The 16440-nt window shown below is 30.3% G+C and overlaps 1 protein-coding gene across 1 annotated transcript; it reads left to right on the forward strand.

Moving 5' to 3' along the window:
* Nucleotides 1-770: 770 nt before the first annotated feature.
* LOC137924975 (delta(3,5)-Delta(2,4)-dienoyl-CoA isomerase, mitochondrial-like) lies at nucleotides 771-15716 on the forward strand. Its single transcript, XM_068768398.1, has 9 exons — nucleotides 771-923; nucleotides 989-1130; nucleotides 2644-2732; nucleotides 3710-3813; nucleotides 5831-5934; nucleotides 7097-7184; nucleotides 8999-9111; nucleotides 10784-10910; nucleotides 15608-15716. Exons 1-9 carry the CDS (start codon nucleotides 869-871, stop codon nucleotides 15701-15703), a joined length of 918 nt encoding a protein of 305 aa, XP_068624499.1. The 5' UTR covers nucleotides 771-868; the 3' UTR covers nucleotides 15704-15716.
* Nucleotides 15717-16440: the final 724 nt, after the last annotated feature.

Genomic DNA, 16440 nt, shown 5'->3' on the forward strand with positions numbered 1-16440 from the left:
CAAGGAACCCTGTAGCTAAATTAGTGAAAAGAATTGTAAATCACTGATACTGTAAATGTCAACGGGCAACAAATCGCTTTTGTACCGATATCTATGACAATAAAAAAACAAATAACCAGCACTTATTACAAACATTAAAACTATAGTTATTTTTATCGTGATGTAGATTCTTGTTAAATTCATAAAGAAATACAATATTACACACTTATAAATATAAAAATCAGTTGATCATTAATAATGCAAAATTCAAGGCAATGTTCATGTCTTGAGTTTCTTTTCTCTGTCTTTTGTGATATTATTAAACAATACTTAATGTAATTTAATAATGCATATAAATGTAAAATATTATAAACCACATCTAAATATATTACCATATTGAATAAAATTAAGCTTAAATGTGTGGCGTCAAACATTGAAGCCGTCTTACTACACAAAATGTTTCTACAAGATTGGACTTCAAAAATGTCGCAAAATTAGGTTGTAATTAAAACTATCAATTGTGAAGTAAAAACAAGTACTTAAATTTATACAATATTTCGGAATTGTATGCATGTTCTTATAATTAACTCCCTCTATTGAGGAGTTAGGATAATAATCTATTTAAATCTTTAATGACATTTTTCTCAATTTATAAATAATCAAGACAATAAATCTTTTCGTGTTTAAACATAATGTTTTGATTAAAATTCATAAATTTTAAATCAAGATTTAATGTTGTTGATAATGGCAATACAACAGGCGATCATTTCAAAGGCCAAGGTCAAGTTTATCTTTATTTAAAGTTTAGAACTACTACTTCATACTAAAGTATTAATACAAATACCTGTTATATCTTTGCATATTTAGTGTATTTATTTGTGCTGCAAATATGTGTTCAAATATAAGACCATTTTTATTAGTTAATAATAACAAGCGTGTTTTAGGTAAGTAAATAAAACTTATTTCGCCGATGTCACTGTTATTCGTCTTAATGTTTACTTTTCTGCAGAAAAAATAATGAGAAGGTATTCTTCAAGTACTGGATCTGCACAATATGAAACTTTAGCAGTGTCTGTACCGAAGAAGTATGTTTATCACGTTGAATTGAACCGGCCTGCGAAATTGAATACATTCACGCCGGCTATGTGGAAGTAGGTATAAAGTAAAACTTCTTCCTTTATACGTTCTTAATCTGGCATAGTATACTCACAATATCCTTTAAATATAAATAACGTTAATGTTATAACAAGTTCATCAATGTAAAAAAGCGCCAAAAAATTACGGCATTTGTGTATTGTTAAAAACATAATTTCGGGCGTAACGTGTTCTTCTCGGGACACAGACCCCATCCATAGATTGACAAAAAATACTCACCCATGTTGTAAAAGAAATTACAGTTTAAAATAAGTTACCTAACCTAGGGGGCAAAGTCCTCGCAGTCAGTGGTATGTACTGACAGAGTATTACTATACTACACAGGCCAGATAATATGTGATACAATACATAGAATGCCAGTTAAGTTAAAAAAAATGATAAATTGGTTTATTCTAATGATGGTATACTAATTTTGAACTTTTTTAAGAATTTATAAAAGTAATGACAACATAAATTTCACCGATTTGTGTATAACATGTATATTTCGATGAGATTATAGTAAAAATATAATTCTTTAGTACTACATTATTAATGCTAATGATAATATATTAATGTCTTGTTGAAGAAAAATTAAAATAGATATCAAAACCTCGATTCTTTGAATCTAAACATGACTTCGTTTTAGGTATCTTTGCAAGAGGCTTTTGCCTTGCAGTAGGCATCTAAGGCTTGAAAAGTTAAAAAAAAAAATCTTAGAAGTTACGTTAAAAGGTTTAAAGAATCAAAGTTTTATCTATTTTAAATTTTATTCAACATGACATTAATATATTATCATTAATAATGTATTGCTATGGTACCACATTGCGATTCCACACCTGTCTGCCAAGGGTGGCTATTATGGTATATCCCACCATAGATATTTTTTGGGAGGCCTGTGCTTTGTAGTATTTAGGGATGAAACTATGAATGTGCTATGTGTGGTTACCTAAACCAGGGAATATTGAACATGTTTAGACACCCACACCTTTAGATAGTGTTCTTGTGTCAAAAATTTATTTTTGTGTATTCACATTATTCTTTTTTATTTTAATATTCACCTTTAAAAAATAAAGTTAATATTTAAAGGTGAATATTATAATTTATAACATTATAAATATACATTATTGATGTCTTCAAACAATATATTAAATGAACATAAAAACAAATATTTTAATGTTTTAGTCTGCTCATTATCGTCAACATTTCAGATATAGGACTTCCATTGCTGGGGATAGGCCTCCTGCAAAGATTTTCAAGTAGACTTTGTTGTTCATTAAAATTAACCAAGGTCACTTTGCGGTCGGATGCCCTTCAATTTGCTTTTCAGTCTGTCTCCAGTACTTTAAGATCCCAGCAGTCAATCTGCTTGTAGCTTACCCACTGCTACTTCAACTTGCCCACGGCTACTTCAACTCGGCTACTGCTAATTCAACTTGCCAATCTGATAAGCCACATCAGCTACATGCATAGTCTACTCTATATATAAAAATGTGTAGACATGTTTTAAATCTATTATAATTATAATTTCAGAGAGCTGTCGACATGTTTCTCTACATTGAGTGAAACTCCAGAATGCAGGGTTATTGTGCTATCGGGTCAAGGGAAACATTTTACAGGCGGTAAATAAATTTATTTTACCAATCTTGTACTATACTATGAGATTTATGTATAAGGGTTAGCTTATTATGGAAACCACTTTTATATTAAAACAATTGCCATTTCAGTCCACATACGCCCACTGCAAGGCAGAGGCCGGCCTAAAGATATCCATAGAGGGACATACCATAATTGTCACACTTGGCAATTGGGTTGTCAATAACAGTGCATTGTTATGGTACCGAAAGGATGCTGTTATCCATCTTCCGGTAACTTGTTTGTGATCTGTGGCAATTCTATGTAATTAATGCACTACTGTGTGCAACTGGCAATTCCACAGACATTGCATCGTCTAAAAATAATTTGGGTCAATAATATTTACAATAAAGTATTTATTAAATGTAGATATATTCCCTTCCCCTCATTATCTAATGAGCTACCATTGAATTGACGTGCTAACTCATTATTTTTAAAATGTTTATGAACTATTTACTAGACCTATGACTAATTACCTGGTAATTCATTTCTTTTTCTTCCTCTGTTTCTTTATGCTTTCTGAGGCAAGTGCGATCCAAATCAGTTGGATGTTTTTATTTATTATTATATTATATTTGTAATATGTATTACATCTTATAAATTACTTTTTTCTTTTGTATATTACTTATTTTGTACATGTTAACTACCAATTATTTATACTTCTATCTTTTCCATACTATGGTTGTCTGTAGGAGATTGCCTCGTGTGATAAGACTGCCAATTGTGCTTTTTTGTTTATTATTATGAAACTATTTAAATATATCCTAGTGTGTATAATAAAGAATATTAAATCATAAAAGCAAAACTTATAATCCTTTTAAGACTCCATCTACATAGTTACTTAGTGAAAGTAACTTTAAATAAATATGCATTGAAATGTCTAATGTATTATTATACTTTATGTTATGTTAAGCATACCAATAATGTACAAGTTAAATAATTAAAACTTATTTATTACTTGCAGGTATTGATTTAAATGGTTTCATTGAGAATGCAAGTAAGGCCCATGAACTGAGTGATGTTGCGAGGAAAGCGAGATTCTTATCATATTTAATAAAAGAATATCAGGTAAATGAATAATATTTATCAAGTTTATATTTTTAATGATATATTAAAAATCGATTTGTTTGTTCTTTGACTATAGAGTACAATTCTAAGACAGGACGTCAGATATATATATATATATATATATATATATATATATATATATATATATGTGTGTGTGTGTGTGTATTTATAATCTTAAATACAACTTAGCTTATAATTACAATAGCAAATGTGCATAATGTCTTCATTTAATTAATCTATATACAATTATAATAAAGCCTTCATATATATTCTGTACTAGAAATAGGGACCCCTGTTTGGTTCCTCTGTTAAATTTAAGATAGTGACCTCTATCAATATAATCTACAGATTAAAAATAATCTTGTAGTCATAAGGATATATAAAGTATCTGAATCATACATAGGTAATTGATTTTATAACAAACTACCAAACAATTAGTTTGAATTATTTCTTAGTAAATTCAAGAAATTTATTAAAAACTAAACTGTCAAAAGGAATGTCACTCTATTTCAAAATATATTCACTTTTCTAATTTTAACACATTCCATGCCATGAGGGGCGTATACGACTCCCGCTGCACTTTCCGTTCAGGCCATTTGCAGTTCTCATTGAAAAACAAAGGATTCTTAAACAAATGAATTGTAAACTCGAATAAAGACAACTTCACATCACGCATGCGCGTACGTAAAGCACATTAAAATTTATAACTTTTTCTCGATAATTATATCTTTGCAGCATTGAACAAGTGTAAAGCGTACGTCTTAAATTACTTTTTTAATTTTTAAAGTGTGGGTCATGAACATCTTCAAATGCTGCCGCGGCACGGAACGTGTTAAAAAAATTATTAAAAAATTACAAAACTCTTTTCTAACAATTGTTTTCATTAGATGGCGCTTTATTAAATAACTTAAACTATTTTTACACTTATTTTTACTTAAGTTACAGGCCTTATCTAATTTCCTATATATATCCTTAATTAAACCTATATTTATATTATCACTACTATGTGATCTGTATGATGTTACCCTGCTATAGTAAGAATATTAAGAAAATAATAAATTAAAAATAAATAAATGCATATATTTAAAAATAAAAGCATAATGTATAAGAAAGGAATACAATAATGAAGTAATAGATAACCTGTAAAATTTGGTGAGAGAAGACGATGAAAGAGAGGTGAGATATGAACGGAACAAAGAATAAAAAGGAATGAAGGAATATGTGAGGAAGAAAAGAATAAAGAATAATTGAAATTCAGATAGAAGAAAGATGAGGATGTAAATAATGCACTTCTGTTAAGAAATTATTATTGTTATAATATCCCTGTGCACCCGAGACAGGAAAGTATGAAGTAATATGGGTATTGCAAACAGTACCTGTACCGTTTCAAAATAATCATCAACGACGCCTGTCCGTGTGTCGACTTCTCAATAATGACTTTTTAAATACTTACTCAGACAATTCCTGATTCAAATCCAAAAGACAACCTTGTGACCCTTTGTGAAAACCTTTATATACCTCATCTCATAGTACCTCAGGAAAAAATCTATTCTAGAATCTTTTGAGTTAGAAAAGGATCAATATTTAGCCACTTCCGCTCATGCAGTGGTAGTCGTGCAACAAAATGCACCGCCCGCCAGTCCGCTGATAAATGCGTATGCGGCAAACAATGCGAATTACACAACTACCACCGTTAATTCACTCAACGTTTCACCCCTCCATGGGGCATCTTCAAGAGTTGTGTTACACCGATTAGTTGAATCTGTGTTTGTCACTAATGTGATATGCAGTATAATTGTTGCACGACTACCAATACATGTGCGGAAGTGGCTAAATATTGGTCCTTTTCTTCCGTTAAATGTCCACTCCACATTTTTTTTTCTTAATTTTTTTTACTCGAATCTTCCTCTATTTAAATATTTTTAAACGTACATACAATTTCAATGCTTTATGTAAATTTTGTGTATATACTAAAACAATTTTTTTCTCTTGTTCATAAATTGACTCTAAATTTCAGGATGGTATCACAGCTTTGGAGAATTGTGTGAAGCCGGTTCTAGCTGTGGTGCACAATGCTTGTGTTGGTGCCGGTGTTGACTTAATAACAGCTGCTGATATCAGGTAAGATATATTAATAAATATAAAGACAGATTTAATTTCAACTTTGGAACTTTTAAAGGAACTCTCAATGATCGTGAACTTTTTTAAAATCTGTTTTATTCATGACTCTACTCTGCTTCGCAACCTGGAGACGAAGCAGGTAGAAACTCCACAACAACACCACTTTTAATAGTCTGGGGAGAGAGGGTCCATGCCTTTTAGTGACCGTACATCAGCTGACATGATGATATAGTCATACAAATTAATTTTTGTTTACATTTCATATGAAGTCACTTATACGATGTATATTCAGATGGGTTACTCGATTGTTTAACCCTTCAGTTACCAGCACCGGAGTTAGTAGGCATTCACCTTGTAATGTGGGCATATGTGTAGATCCCTGTTTTAATATTTATCACAGCCAAAAAAATCACTAAGAATTATCCTAACTTGTATTTTTAATTAATATACCAGTAAAATCTTTAAATATGTAACACAAATGAGAAAATTCGAACATCAGCTTACCGTCATGCAATGTGCACACTTCGTGACGCATATGCCCGGTTCAGTAACGTCACTTCGTAACTGCGGTAAAGAAAGTGTTAATATTAGAACATGGTTTAATCTTTTAACTGCATCGACGCCGTCAAGCGTATTTCAAAGATATAGAACAAGTATTGGACTCAAAACGGTGCAGTATCAGAAAGTACCAAAATTATCTATGGTTCAGTTCTCCAACCATAGCTAGAGGGGTTTCTGCTGTTTATTCCGCCTTAATGATAAACCGATATAAGCATCGATCAAGTAAAGTTTATCTTTATATGTCCCCTAACATAGCAAAGTAGGAACTATTTATACAATTAATATTTTTTTAATTGAATATAATTTATTTATATCTTCTAATTTTTTCTCTCTCCATAATATCTTACATTCCTTTTGTTGCCTCTTCTTTATTTTGGGTTTTAATATTTATTTCACATTTGTTCATTATTAATATCACTCTCATGACCCACCAAATACAACGACTCACAAAACTTCACATAGGTAGTGTGGGACAGCGATAGTGCTCTACGAAGCCGAAATTAGCCGATTGTCTCTTTCCAAAGGTCGATGTGCAATATTAACCGAGTACTGTATATCAAAACATCTTCGTCAAATTTTATAAAAAAAAAATATTTTTTAGATACTGCACCGAAGAAGCATGGTTCCAGGTCAAGGAAGTAGACGTGGGTTTAGCTGCAGACGTTGGCACCCTGCAGAGGTTACCAAAGGTGATTTAAACATTTCATTAATGTAACTAACTTCTCCGTTCTCAGTCAAATGTTTTATACAGGGTGTTCAGTTATTACTATTCCATTATTTCCAATCAATCATTTTACAGTACCCGGCGATAAATATTGCACTTAGAAAGAGACAATCGACTAATTACGTTATCTCTGTCGCACGAAATACAACGACTGACATAACGTAGGTATGCCACATAGGTAACGTGGGACAGAGATAACGCACTACGAAGCCGAAATTAGCCGATTGTCTCTTACCAAAGCTCAATGTGCAATAATATCGCCGGGTACTATATACTTATTTACATTTGTTCTTTGCCTATGTTACCTTTTATCTACAAATATACAGTATAAACTCACTACCCTGCATAAGGTGATCATTCTGAAACTATATTTGATAGTGACTGGCCAGTAACATCTGGCAGTACAAAGTCTAGGACAGATAATAAACAATAACTAATTTAAATATGTACTAATTCGAATTTTGAAAATTCTTTTTCTTACTTTATTAACATGATGTATTTATTATTTCTGAAGCCATTGATTTTTGGATAGCGTGTACTATATATTAATTTACAACATATGAATTTATACAAATGTGCAGTTCGGGACAAAACATAATAAATTTATTTTATTTAAAAAAAAATTTGCTATGACATTCGACACTATCTTATAATATTGTCACTCGTTAGGCTGGTATGGTTCATAAAGCATATTTAGATAGTTAAATAACCTTGAATGTTATTTTTATTACTATATTATGTGAAAGCTTGGCGCAAGTCATTATTTCTATGTTTAAAATTGTTAATAAAAAAAAGACCAATATAAGTGCACCGCCCGCTGATAAATGCGTATGCGGCAAACAACGCGAATCACACAACCGCCACCGCTAAATTACTCAACAAAATTTGATATATCTCTGGTATGCTGTACTTTTTTAAAACATGATATTTCTAAACAGTTTGGTATTAATGATAATATTTTCATATTTAAATATTGCTACATACTGCGAGTTCTGACTCGAAATAAAACACCTCTGGTTTACAAGGAGTCCTCTATTCTCAAATCAGATGGTCACCCTTCTTTAACACAAAGTATACTTGCGCTTAGTCCAAACTTCACTTCCAAATCGCTCAAGAAATCACTTCAAATAACTTAAAAATTAGTAACTTTGTATAACTGATCGTAGATCTTAATCTTATTACTCAAAAAACAACGCTGAATTAGCTATATGCGGAGTACACTTATTTATACTACGGAGAAGGCTCTAGTAAGTTCGAGATAGTACTCGGTTATAATTTCCGAGAACCGTACACAAAAATCTATAAATAACTTCAAGGTCACGCGTGTTCTTGATCTAAGGGTTCAGTGTTTATTGTTTAGAGGGTTTTGTAACTCGTGTATTGTAACAATAAATTATAAAAAAAATCTTAATTCATATATTTCTTGTTTGCGGTATTTTTTCAAGAGATGATATGTCTAAACAGTTTACGACGTACATTTTGTTTGAAAATATTTTCAAATCATGATTTTTTCATCAGATCTGATCAGAAAATGATATCTCCATGTTTTTTTCTTATTTTAAATTGATAAACAATTTAAAATAAAACAATAAAATAACTTACTTGATATGCTTGTATGGTTTATAATAAATAACTAACCAAAACATATATATATTAAACTGCATATCGTCAAAGTTTTTGTCCTTTTGTGAAAAGTTTATGAATTATGTGTTCTATTTATCCAAGTAACCTTATTTATATATAAAAAAAATTATTTATAACTCACTTGTTAAATTCCAGGTAATAGGCAGTGCATCCATTGCCCGCGAACTATGTTTCACAGCGAGAAAGGTGCCATCAAAGGAAGCGTTGGACATCGGACTCGTCAGTAAAGTCTTCTCGGACAAAGATAGGTAAGGAAATGTTCAAATTAATATAATTATTCATTAAAATTGAGGACATCGATAATATATTTATAATACACCTTGAAACACTGGCAGAACTATAAATACAACTGAAAAAATTTCCGATTTGAATTTTTTAATACACATATATTATTATATTATTTCTTTTTTTTTTTTCGTTCCGCCCCTATTTATATGAGAACAGGGATTTTATTTTATATTTTAAATTATTCACTTTCTTTTATTATTTTTATTCTCTTCTACCATACCTCACAATATCTATCTTTCTGTCTCTTTCATTCTATTTTTCTCTTCCGCTCTTTAAACCTTTATCCGTCCTCAATCACTGCAGTTAGGTCTTATTATTATTTATAAAATAATGCATATTGTTCAATAAGACCCTAGTTCATCTCATCGCTGGCTGTTCTGTATTTGAAGGACTTCGTTTTGAACTCTAGGTTAAGTAAGGGAAAAGGTAGGGTAAGTATCGCCTTCCTAGAAATCAGTAGAAAAGTTCTTTAGACTGGATCCAGACTTAGAAATTGAAAATAAAAGTAAGACTTGCAAAAGTCAAGAAAATAAAATAATACAAACATTATTTTGGGCGTTGGGATAAATTATGAACACATTGTTGTCTGGTCACAAGTTAACTTGTGATGGTTTTCTTTTGCATCACTGTTGTTATCTCTGTTAGCGACCATGCAGTGCAATTGTTGCTCAATGTAATACAGACTGTTTCTCTCGCTTATAAGAGCCGCCAGACTTGTTGTAAACAATATTAAATAAGTAAATAAAAATAAGCGATGACGGAACTTAATGAAGAATCTTTCAATGAATTATATGCAGATGCTTTATTTGATTATATGAGTGATTATGAAACAAATTGTGGTAACTGTGAACATGATACTGCATCAGAAGAAAGTGACTCTGATATAAGGATACCGAAATATCAAAACGGAATGTAATAGCATCAGATAGTATGAATTGAAAGAAGAGTGGAATTAACATAATATTACACCAAACTTACTTTTGATTCTACTATTATAGTGCTAACAACCAAACCTACCAGCTTAATCATACTTAATTATAACTTGGAAGTTTTCAAGTCAAGAATGAATAGGTTTCTTCTAGGTATCATCGTAGACTTTGTCATAGCTTAACATGAGACGAGATAGAGGTCAAATGTTTTATATAGTCGATAATAAAACAAATCTAATATGAAACTAATTCCATTATTTAATTCATCCACTATATTACTACAGTACCCGGCGATAAATATTGCACATCGACTTTTAGAAAGAGACAATCGGCTAATTTCGGCTTCGTAGAGCGTTATCTCTGTCGCACGAAATACAATTCACAAAACGTCACATAGGTGGTGTGGGACAGAGCAAAAGCAATCAGCAATATTTATCGCTGGGTTCTGTACTTAAATCTGTATTATTAAACCTATTTTAAAGATTTGTCATTGTAAAGTTTCTTCTCTGTAAAACTTATTTTAAAGATTTGTCATTGTGAAGTTTCTTCTCAGCTTCTTCTTCACATTTATAACACCTTGTGAAGAATGTAACATATGATACACCTTAATATAACATCATTCATAGTAATCGCTTACAAAGTGATTAGAAATAGACTTTTCTATCTAGCTATCACCCTGTATAACTATTTGCATTTGTTTCAGCGCAATAAAGGAAGTTCTAGAAGTTGCACAAACTATCGCATCAAAGAGTCCAGTAGCTGTGCAAGTCACCAAACAGTCACTGGTTTATTCACAAAGCCGACCAACATGCGAAGGGTTGGAACATATTGTAAGTATCTTATAATATTTAAATTATAAATGCTTTGCAAATATAATTTTTATTCCGGATTATCATCGTTTATTCTACTTTTACAGTGTCATTTTATTTATATTGTCATTATCTTAACTGTAGTATTACGTATGTATCGCTAATGCTATATACCAGGGGTGGTCAAGCTCCATGATAGTTCGTGCCATTGTTCGAAATTTGAAATTTTTTGCCAAAATTTAAGACGCATTTAAAACACGTAAACGAATATTTTATTTACAAAAATCATATTTATTGAAATTATATGACAAAAGTACAAAATATGTGTATTGAAGTTAGATATATGCACACGTATATGACAGCACTCCTAATAATACTTAAAACGCCGGTTAGTTAATTATGATGGGTGTTTGGATTTCGTTAATTTTATGGTGGAATAATAATAATTATTATTTACATCAGAAATTTGATTTTTTCTCAGCAGTTGACATAGGATATATAAATTTAAATATTAAAATAATAAGACAATCAATCAGAGCTAAAAAAAATCGTTCGAAGGGCCGCAGTTTGGCCACCCCGGCATATAATTAACATTGTGCATTATTTATATAGAATTGCCACTGCTCATAAATAAATCTCCAGAGAAAAGGCAGGATGGGCTTCCAAGCGTGGTGTTTATGGTTTATTCCTACTTAGATATCTTTAGGGGAACTAGCATAAATATATATATATATATATATATATATATATATATATATATATGCTAGTTCATAACCAGTTTATACTAAAAACACTTCGCTCCCCATGCAATCGTCTACTTAGATGACCCTCCCCCTAGTACCGACTGTACTCACTCCTTCACAATACAACCTATTCTTCTCCGGAACGCGCTCCTCCTCGACATTAGGATGATCAGGAATCGTTGCGCATTCAAAGCGAAGGCTCGAGAGCTGTCGCTTGACAAGCTGACTGGATCATCACGATAATTAGATTTTATTATTTATTATATTAATATAGATAGTATATACATATTAAAATATATTATAGTATATTTATACATAATTATATAATGTAGTAGCCATTAGCATTTTGCATTATATGAGGTGTTTTAATGTGATTCTTTCCCTTACCGATTTGATGTTACTTTTTTTTAGTGTTTTAGGGTATTTACTAATTTCACCTAACTTTATTTAATTTATCTCTGCACCGCCTAACGATTAACTGGTAGAGAATGCCTTCAGTATTAAGTTCGCTGCTATATATATATATAATGTATAAAAAGTATTTGAAATAAATTAATAAATATACCTTGCAGTAGCTGTCAATGTACTGTAACAACGACATATACCATCCTGCTATGTATAGTTTATTTGTTCTTTGAAAATAAATATCATACGAATTCAATGCATGTTTATATCCTATATAATATATCCTTTCTATGAATCTTTGCTTGATATGAATGCTGAATTTATTAGTGAAGGTATTGCAAATTATTTCAAGTTATTATATATATATACATAATAATATATCATCCAATGGTAAAAAATAAATAAACAACGTATTTCATACACGTCATTTTAGGTAAAGGTTAATTAAAAAAAAATCTTAAAGTACCATCGGCCATCAAATCTGCGTGCCTGCCATTGCAAGTAGCCTGTGTGCAGAATTACTTACTTACTTACTTAATTTTTATATTATTTACGTCATAATGACCTTTCTTTTTGTTTTGTTTGACATCAAACATTTCACTGTTACAGTTAAATGTTAATTCAGAGTTCCCCAAACCTTTTTTATGTCGTAGACCCCTTGCCATGTTTTTCCGTGTTGGGTAGACCCCCTACTTACCTGATATTGATTTCCTGTAAATTTCTAACTTTAGTGAAGTTTAGTGTTAAAAACTTAAAGTAAAAACACATGTTAATTTATACATTTATTAATTGAATTAAAATTAAAACTACTCAAAATAAACTTTTGTATCTGTTATGTAAAATATACGTAACATTAAATAAACATAAACTATAAATAAAATAACATAAGCAATATTTTTAATGAGAAGGATGAACTTTAATAATAAATTATAAGCTTTAATAATAATTTATCAACATTGGTACTTTTATAAATAATGTAAATGTTTTAATATTATAAGATAGTATGATGTAAGTAAATAGGTACTATCAGTGTATGTGTGATGATCTCAATCCACTATCGTGGACCCTCATTTTCATTTCATGGACCCCCAAATTTTTTTTCGCTGACGTAGACCCCTTGCAGGTTGTCATAGACCCCTAGAGGTCGATGTAGACCACTTTGGGAATCACTGCTTTAATTTATTGTGTCAAAAAACATGACAATATTTTTATTAATTATTCCCTTATATTTTTCTCTCCAATAACAATACTCTTAGTGTGGTAATGAACATATTAAAATAAGAAAAAAAATATCCGAATCGGTCGAACGTTCTCCAATTTCGTTTTTAAAAAACTTTTTTTTTTCTTTTTTTATGGCTCCGTTCATGGGGCCTCTCATTCAACCTCTAACATAGATGTACAGGGTGTTTGTTAAAATAATATTTTTTCTTTTTATTTCGCAACCCATCTTTCGTCCTTCTCAAAGTTTCATTCTTTTTCTCTAATTTCCTTCACAATATCTTTCATTCCTTTCCTATTATTTTATAAAAAACATTAATATTATCAAAACAATAAAATGTCTGTTTAAAATCTTGAATTGTTAATTAAAAAAAAAAACATTAAAAAAAAAACTATGTCACCGGGTTGCTTCACACGTCGTTTGGCCGTATGACGTCATCGAGCGTTCCCTTACCTAGCCTAAAGCATGCGCGGTAGATCCCCGCTCGCCGTGTCAATGACTCTTATCACATCCATACACTGTTATAAATTCTCAATCTATTTCCGTACTATCTCAGCGAAAATTACAACTAACGCTATTTTTAAATGCTATTTTTTATTGAATGTCATCAAAAAATATAGCACGCTATAAGCAAGCTTTAATAAAAGCTATATCTTAAGCTATTTCAGGTGCTATTTTATTGTAGATCTTATATATAGCACGTTATACGAATAATTAAAATAAAGCTGCTTAAATTATTAAAAAAAAATCGGTTGTCATATAATTATAATTCGATATTCGAAAAATTTAATAAAAAAATCTAACATAGAAATTTAAAAACTTAGCCTTGGTTTGAAGATATTACTTCTCACCATGTAGTGGATCAGTTTTTGCGACGTATTTTTTTCACTAAACGTTTCAAAGATTCAACAATTTTTTTAAAAAAATTCTCACTAAATAAAATTGCACAAAAACCGGTTTTAATAGTCATAAATAATATATATTCCTTGTGTAATTATCTTTCAATTTAGGGTAGACAAGGATAATAAATTATTTTTAATACATATTTAGATGTTAATATATACCAATAATTAATTAAAAAATTATTATAGTTATTCAAAGTATCAAATTACTTTCTATGTTTAGGATTTTGCAGCGATTGGAAATACAAAAAAATCGAAGATGTTATGTCACAAGGTTTTCTTTAAAACTGGGGTTGGCAGAGATAAGAAATCTGCTATAAAAGTCCAATAACATGTTATATACTTCTTTTTTATAAATCATTTACAAAGAAGGATAGACAAAGGCAAAAATACACTTTTAGTATACTTTTCGATATTTTATTTATAAAATAAATTTAAGGTATATGTCTTTCTAAAATACTTCTAGAATGATATACGTAGGTTGCGGAAGTGAATGTTTGTAGTATATTAATTAAGAAACGAATTTAAAATCGAATTATAAAAAAATTGTTTTGAGAATGAAATAATAATTATATTGTCATAGTACAATAAGTTAAATTTAAAACATACGTATTCATTATTTTTTTTTATTAAGCATTTAATATGAACGACTATATTGATTTTGAATAAGGTAGGCAGAGAATAAACTTTTAAGTCTAAATTATGTAGTGTTTTTTAAAAAAAAAATAATTTTGATTTTGTAATTGGATACGAATTTCCGATTATTTCATTACAGTTTTTAAAAACAAGGCAGAAAAAAAAATAATTTTTACCGGATTTTAAATTTTTTTAGAACACCACGCTTTTGAATATTAATGGGGTGGGCAGACACCACGGTTTATATACGTATTTAATGCGCCTCGATCTATCTTTCGAAAATATAATTGTGTTAAACATATTTTAAGCGTCCTTTGGATATTTTTATATATAAATAAATAAAGCTATGCGAGATAGAAATGTTTCGTAATTATTTTGAATTTTGACCTTTTTTATTTGAATTATAATAATCAAATAAATTATATTATTTATGATTGTTTTTTGTCTGTTGAAATTGCTTAATTAAAAAAAAATATTATTTTGACTTTTCAGCAGAATTTTTAATGACAGATTTTTTATCTGATTTTTTTTCAATTTTTGATTAAATACGAATTGCGAAAAAATATATTAAAATTTATCGGCGGATTTGAACCTGCATTATTATTTCGCGGAATTTATTTATTAATTACGATATTCAGTGGTGACAGGTACTTATTTAAAAAAATCAATTGTTTAGTCAAATTAATTTTAAATATTTTTGAACACATTTATCTTCCGCCTCGGTTGTTTTGAATTTTATTTAATTTTTTATGTACAGAGATTCGAAATTTGAAATTATTTTAAAAAATTTAAATAACTTTCTTTTTTTTTCAGCGTTTGCTGAACATGACAATGCTGCAAAGCGACGATCTAAGCAAGGCAGCCATATCTCAAGCAACGAAAACCGAAGCTGAATTCGATGATTTGTGATATTGCGATTTATGAAAATATACAACTTTATTTATCTGTGGTTTTTTATTAATTATCATTACAATTACTTCAATATAGTAAATCAAATAATTAAGTAACTTCCGGTATACGAAAAATATTATCTTCAATACATTTATATCTAATAATAAAGTTATATTCATAATTACGTATTAAAACAAGTCAATTTATTGTAGTAAATTATAAATGAACAAAGAGAGCGCCGAATCATCAATTCAATGGTATTGGCTCGAGCGATTTTATGAATATTTCGTGTCTGACGTCACTGCTCGGAACTACGTCACCGCATCGCATATTAACAAAGAAAATCAGGTAACCTAGTTTACGGAGGCTGCACTTGCGTTCGCAGCGAATGACCTGCCCAAATATAGAACGTCTATAAATAGAAGCTGGGGGCTCGTGCAACCGCCTCCCGTGAATGGTGCAAGCGACCTGCAACCGGAGCACTCTGCAATGATCTGACCTATTTATTTTTCAATGGGTCGCAGCATGAACGGGGATGCGCCCATTGCGAGCATCCATTCAGTAACTGTCGAGCCTCGAACCCGACGTGACCTATATACGTTCCTCGCGAATCGCTCCACATTTCCCTTCGATTCGTTTAATATTAGTAATATAATCTAACCATTGTGTTAAATTTTAGTGATCCTCTCCGGTTTATTCAGTATTTATAAAATAAAAAAGTAATTTCGAGCAGCCATTACAATTTAGTACGTGAT

This window comes from Battus philenor, unplaced genomic scaffold (assembly GCF_028537555.1).
Source record: "Battus philenor isolate CCGP_79_NKW_IND1 unplaced genomic scaffold, ilBatPhil1.0.hap1 SCAF_25, whole genome shotgun sequence".
In the NCBI taxonomy this organism is placed as follows: domain Eukaryota; kingdom Metazoa; phylum Arthropoda; class Insecta; order Lepidoptera; family Papilionidae; genus Battus; species Battus philenor.

What these genes read in the sequence shown, in the direction of transcription:
- LOC137924975 (XM_068768398.1), top strand. Translation starts at nt 869, where the DNA reads ATGTGTTCAAATATAAGACCATTTTTATTAGTTAATAATAACAAGCGT. An exon ending in GTCTTCTCGGACAAAGATAG is followed by an intron (nt 9,112 to 10,783) that starts GTAAGGAAATGT and finishes CATTTGTTTCAG; the next exon opens with CGCAATAAAGGAAGTTCTAG. An exon ending in GCGAAGGGTTGGAACATATT is followed by an intron (nt 10,911 to 15,607) that starts GTAAGTATCTTA and finishes TTTTTTTTTCAG; the next exon opens with CGTTTGCTGAACATGACAAT.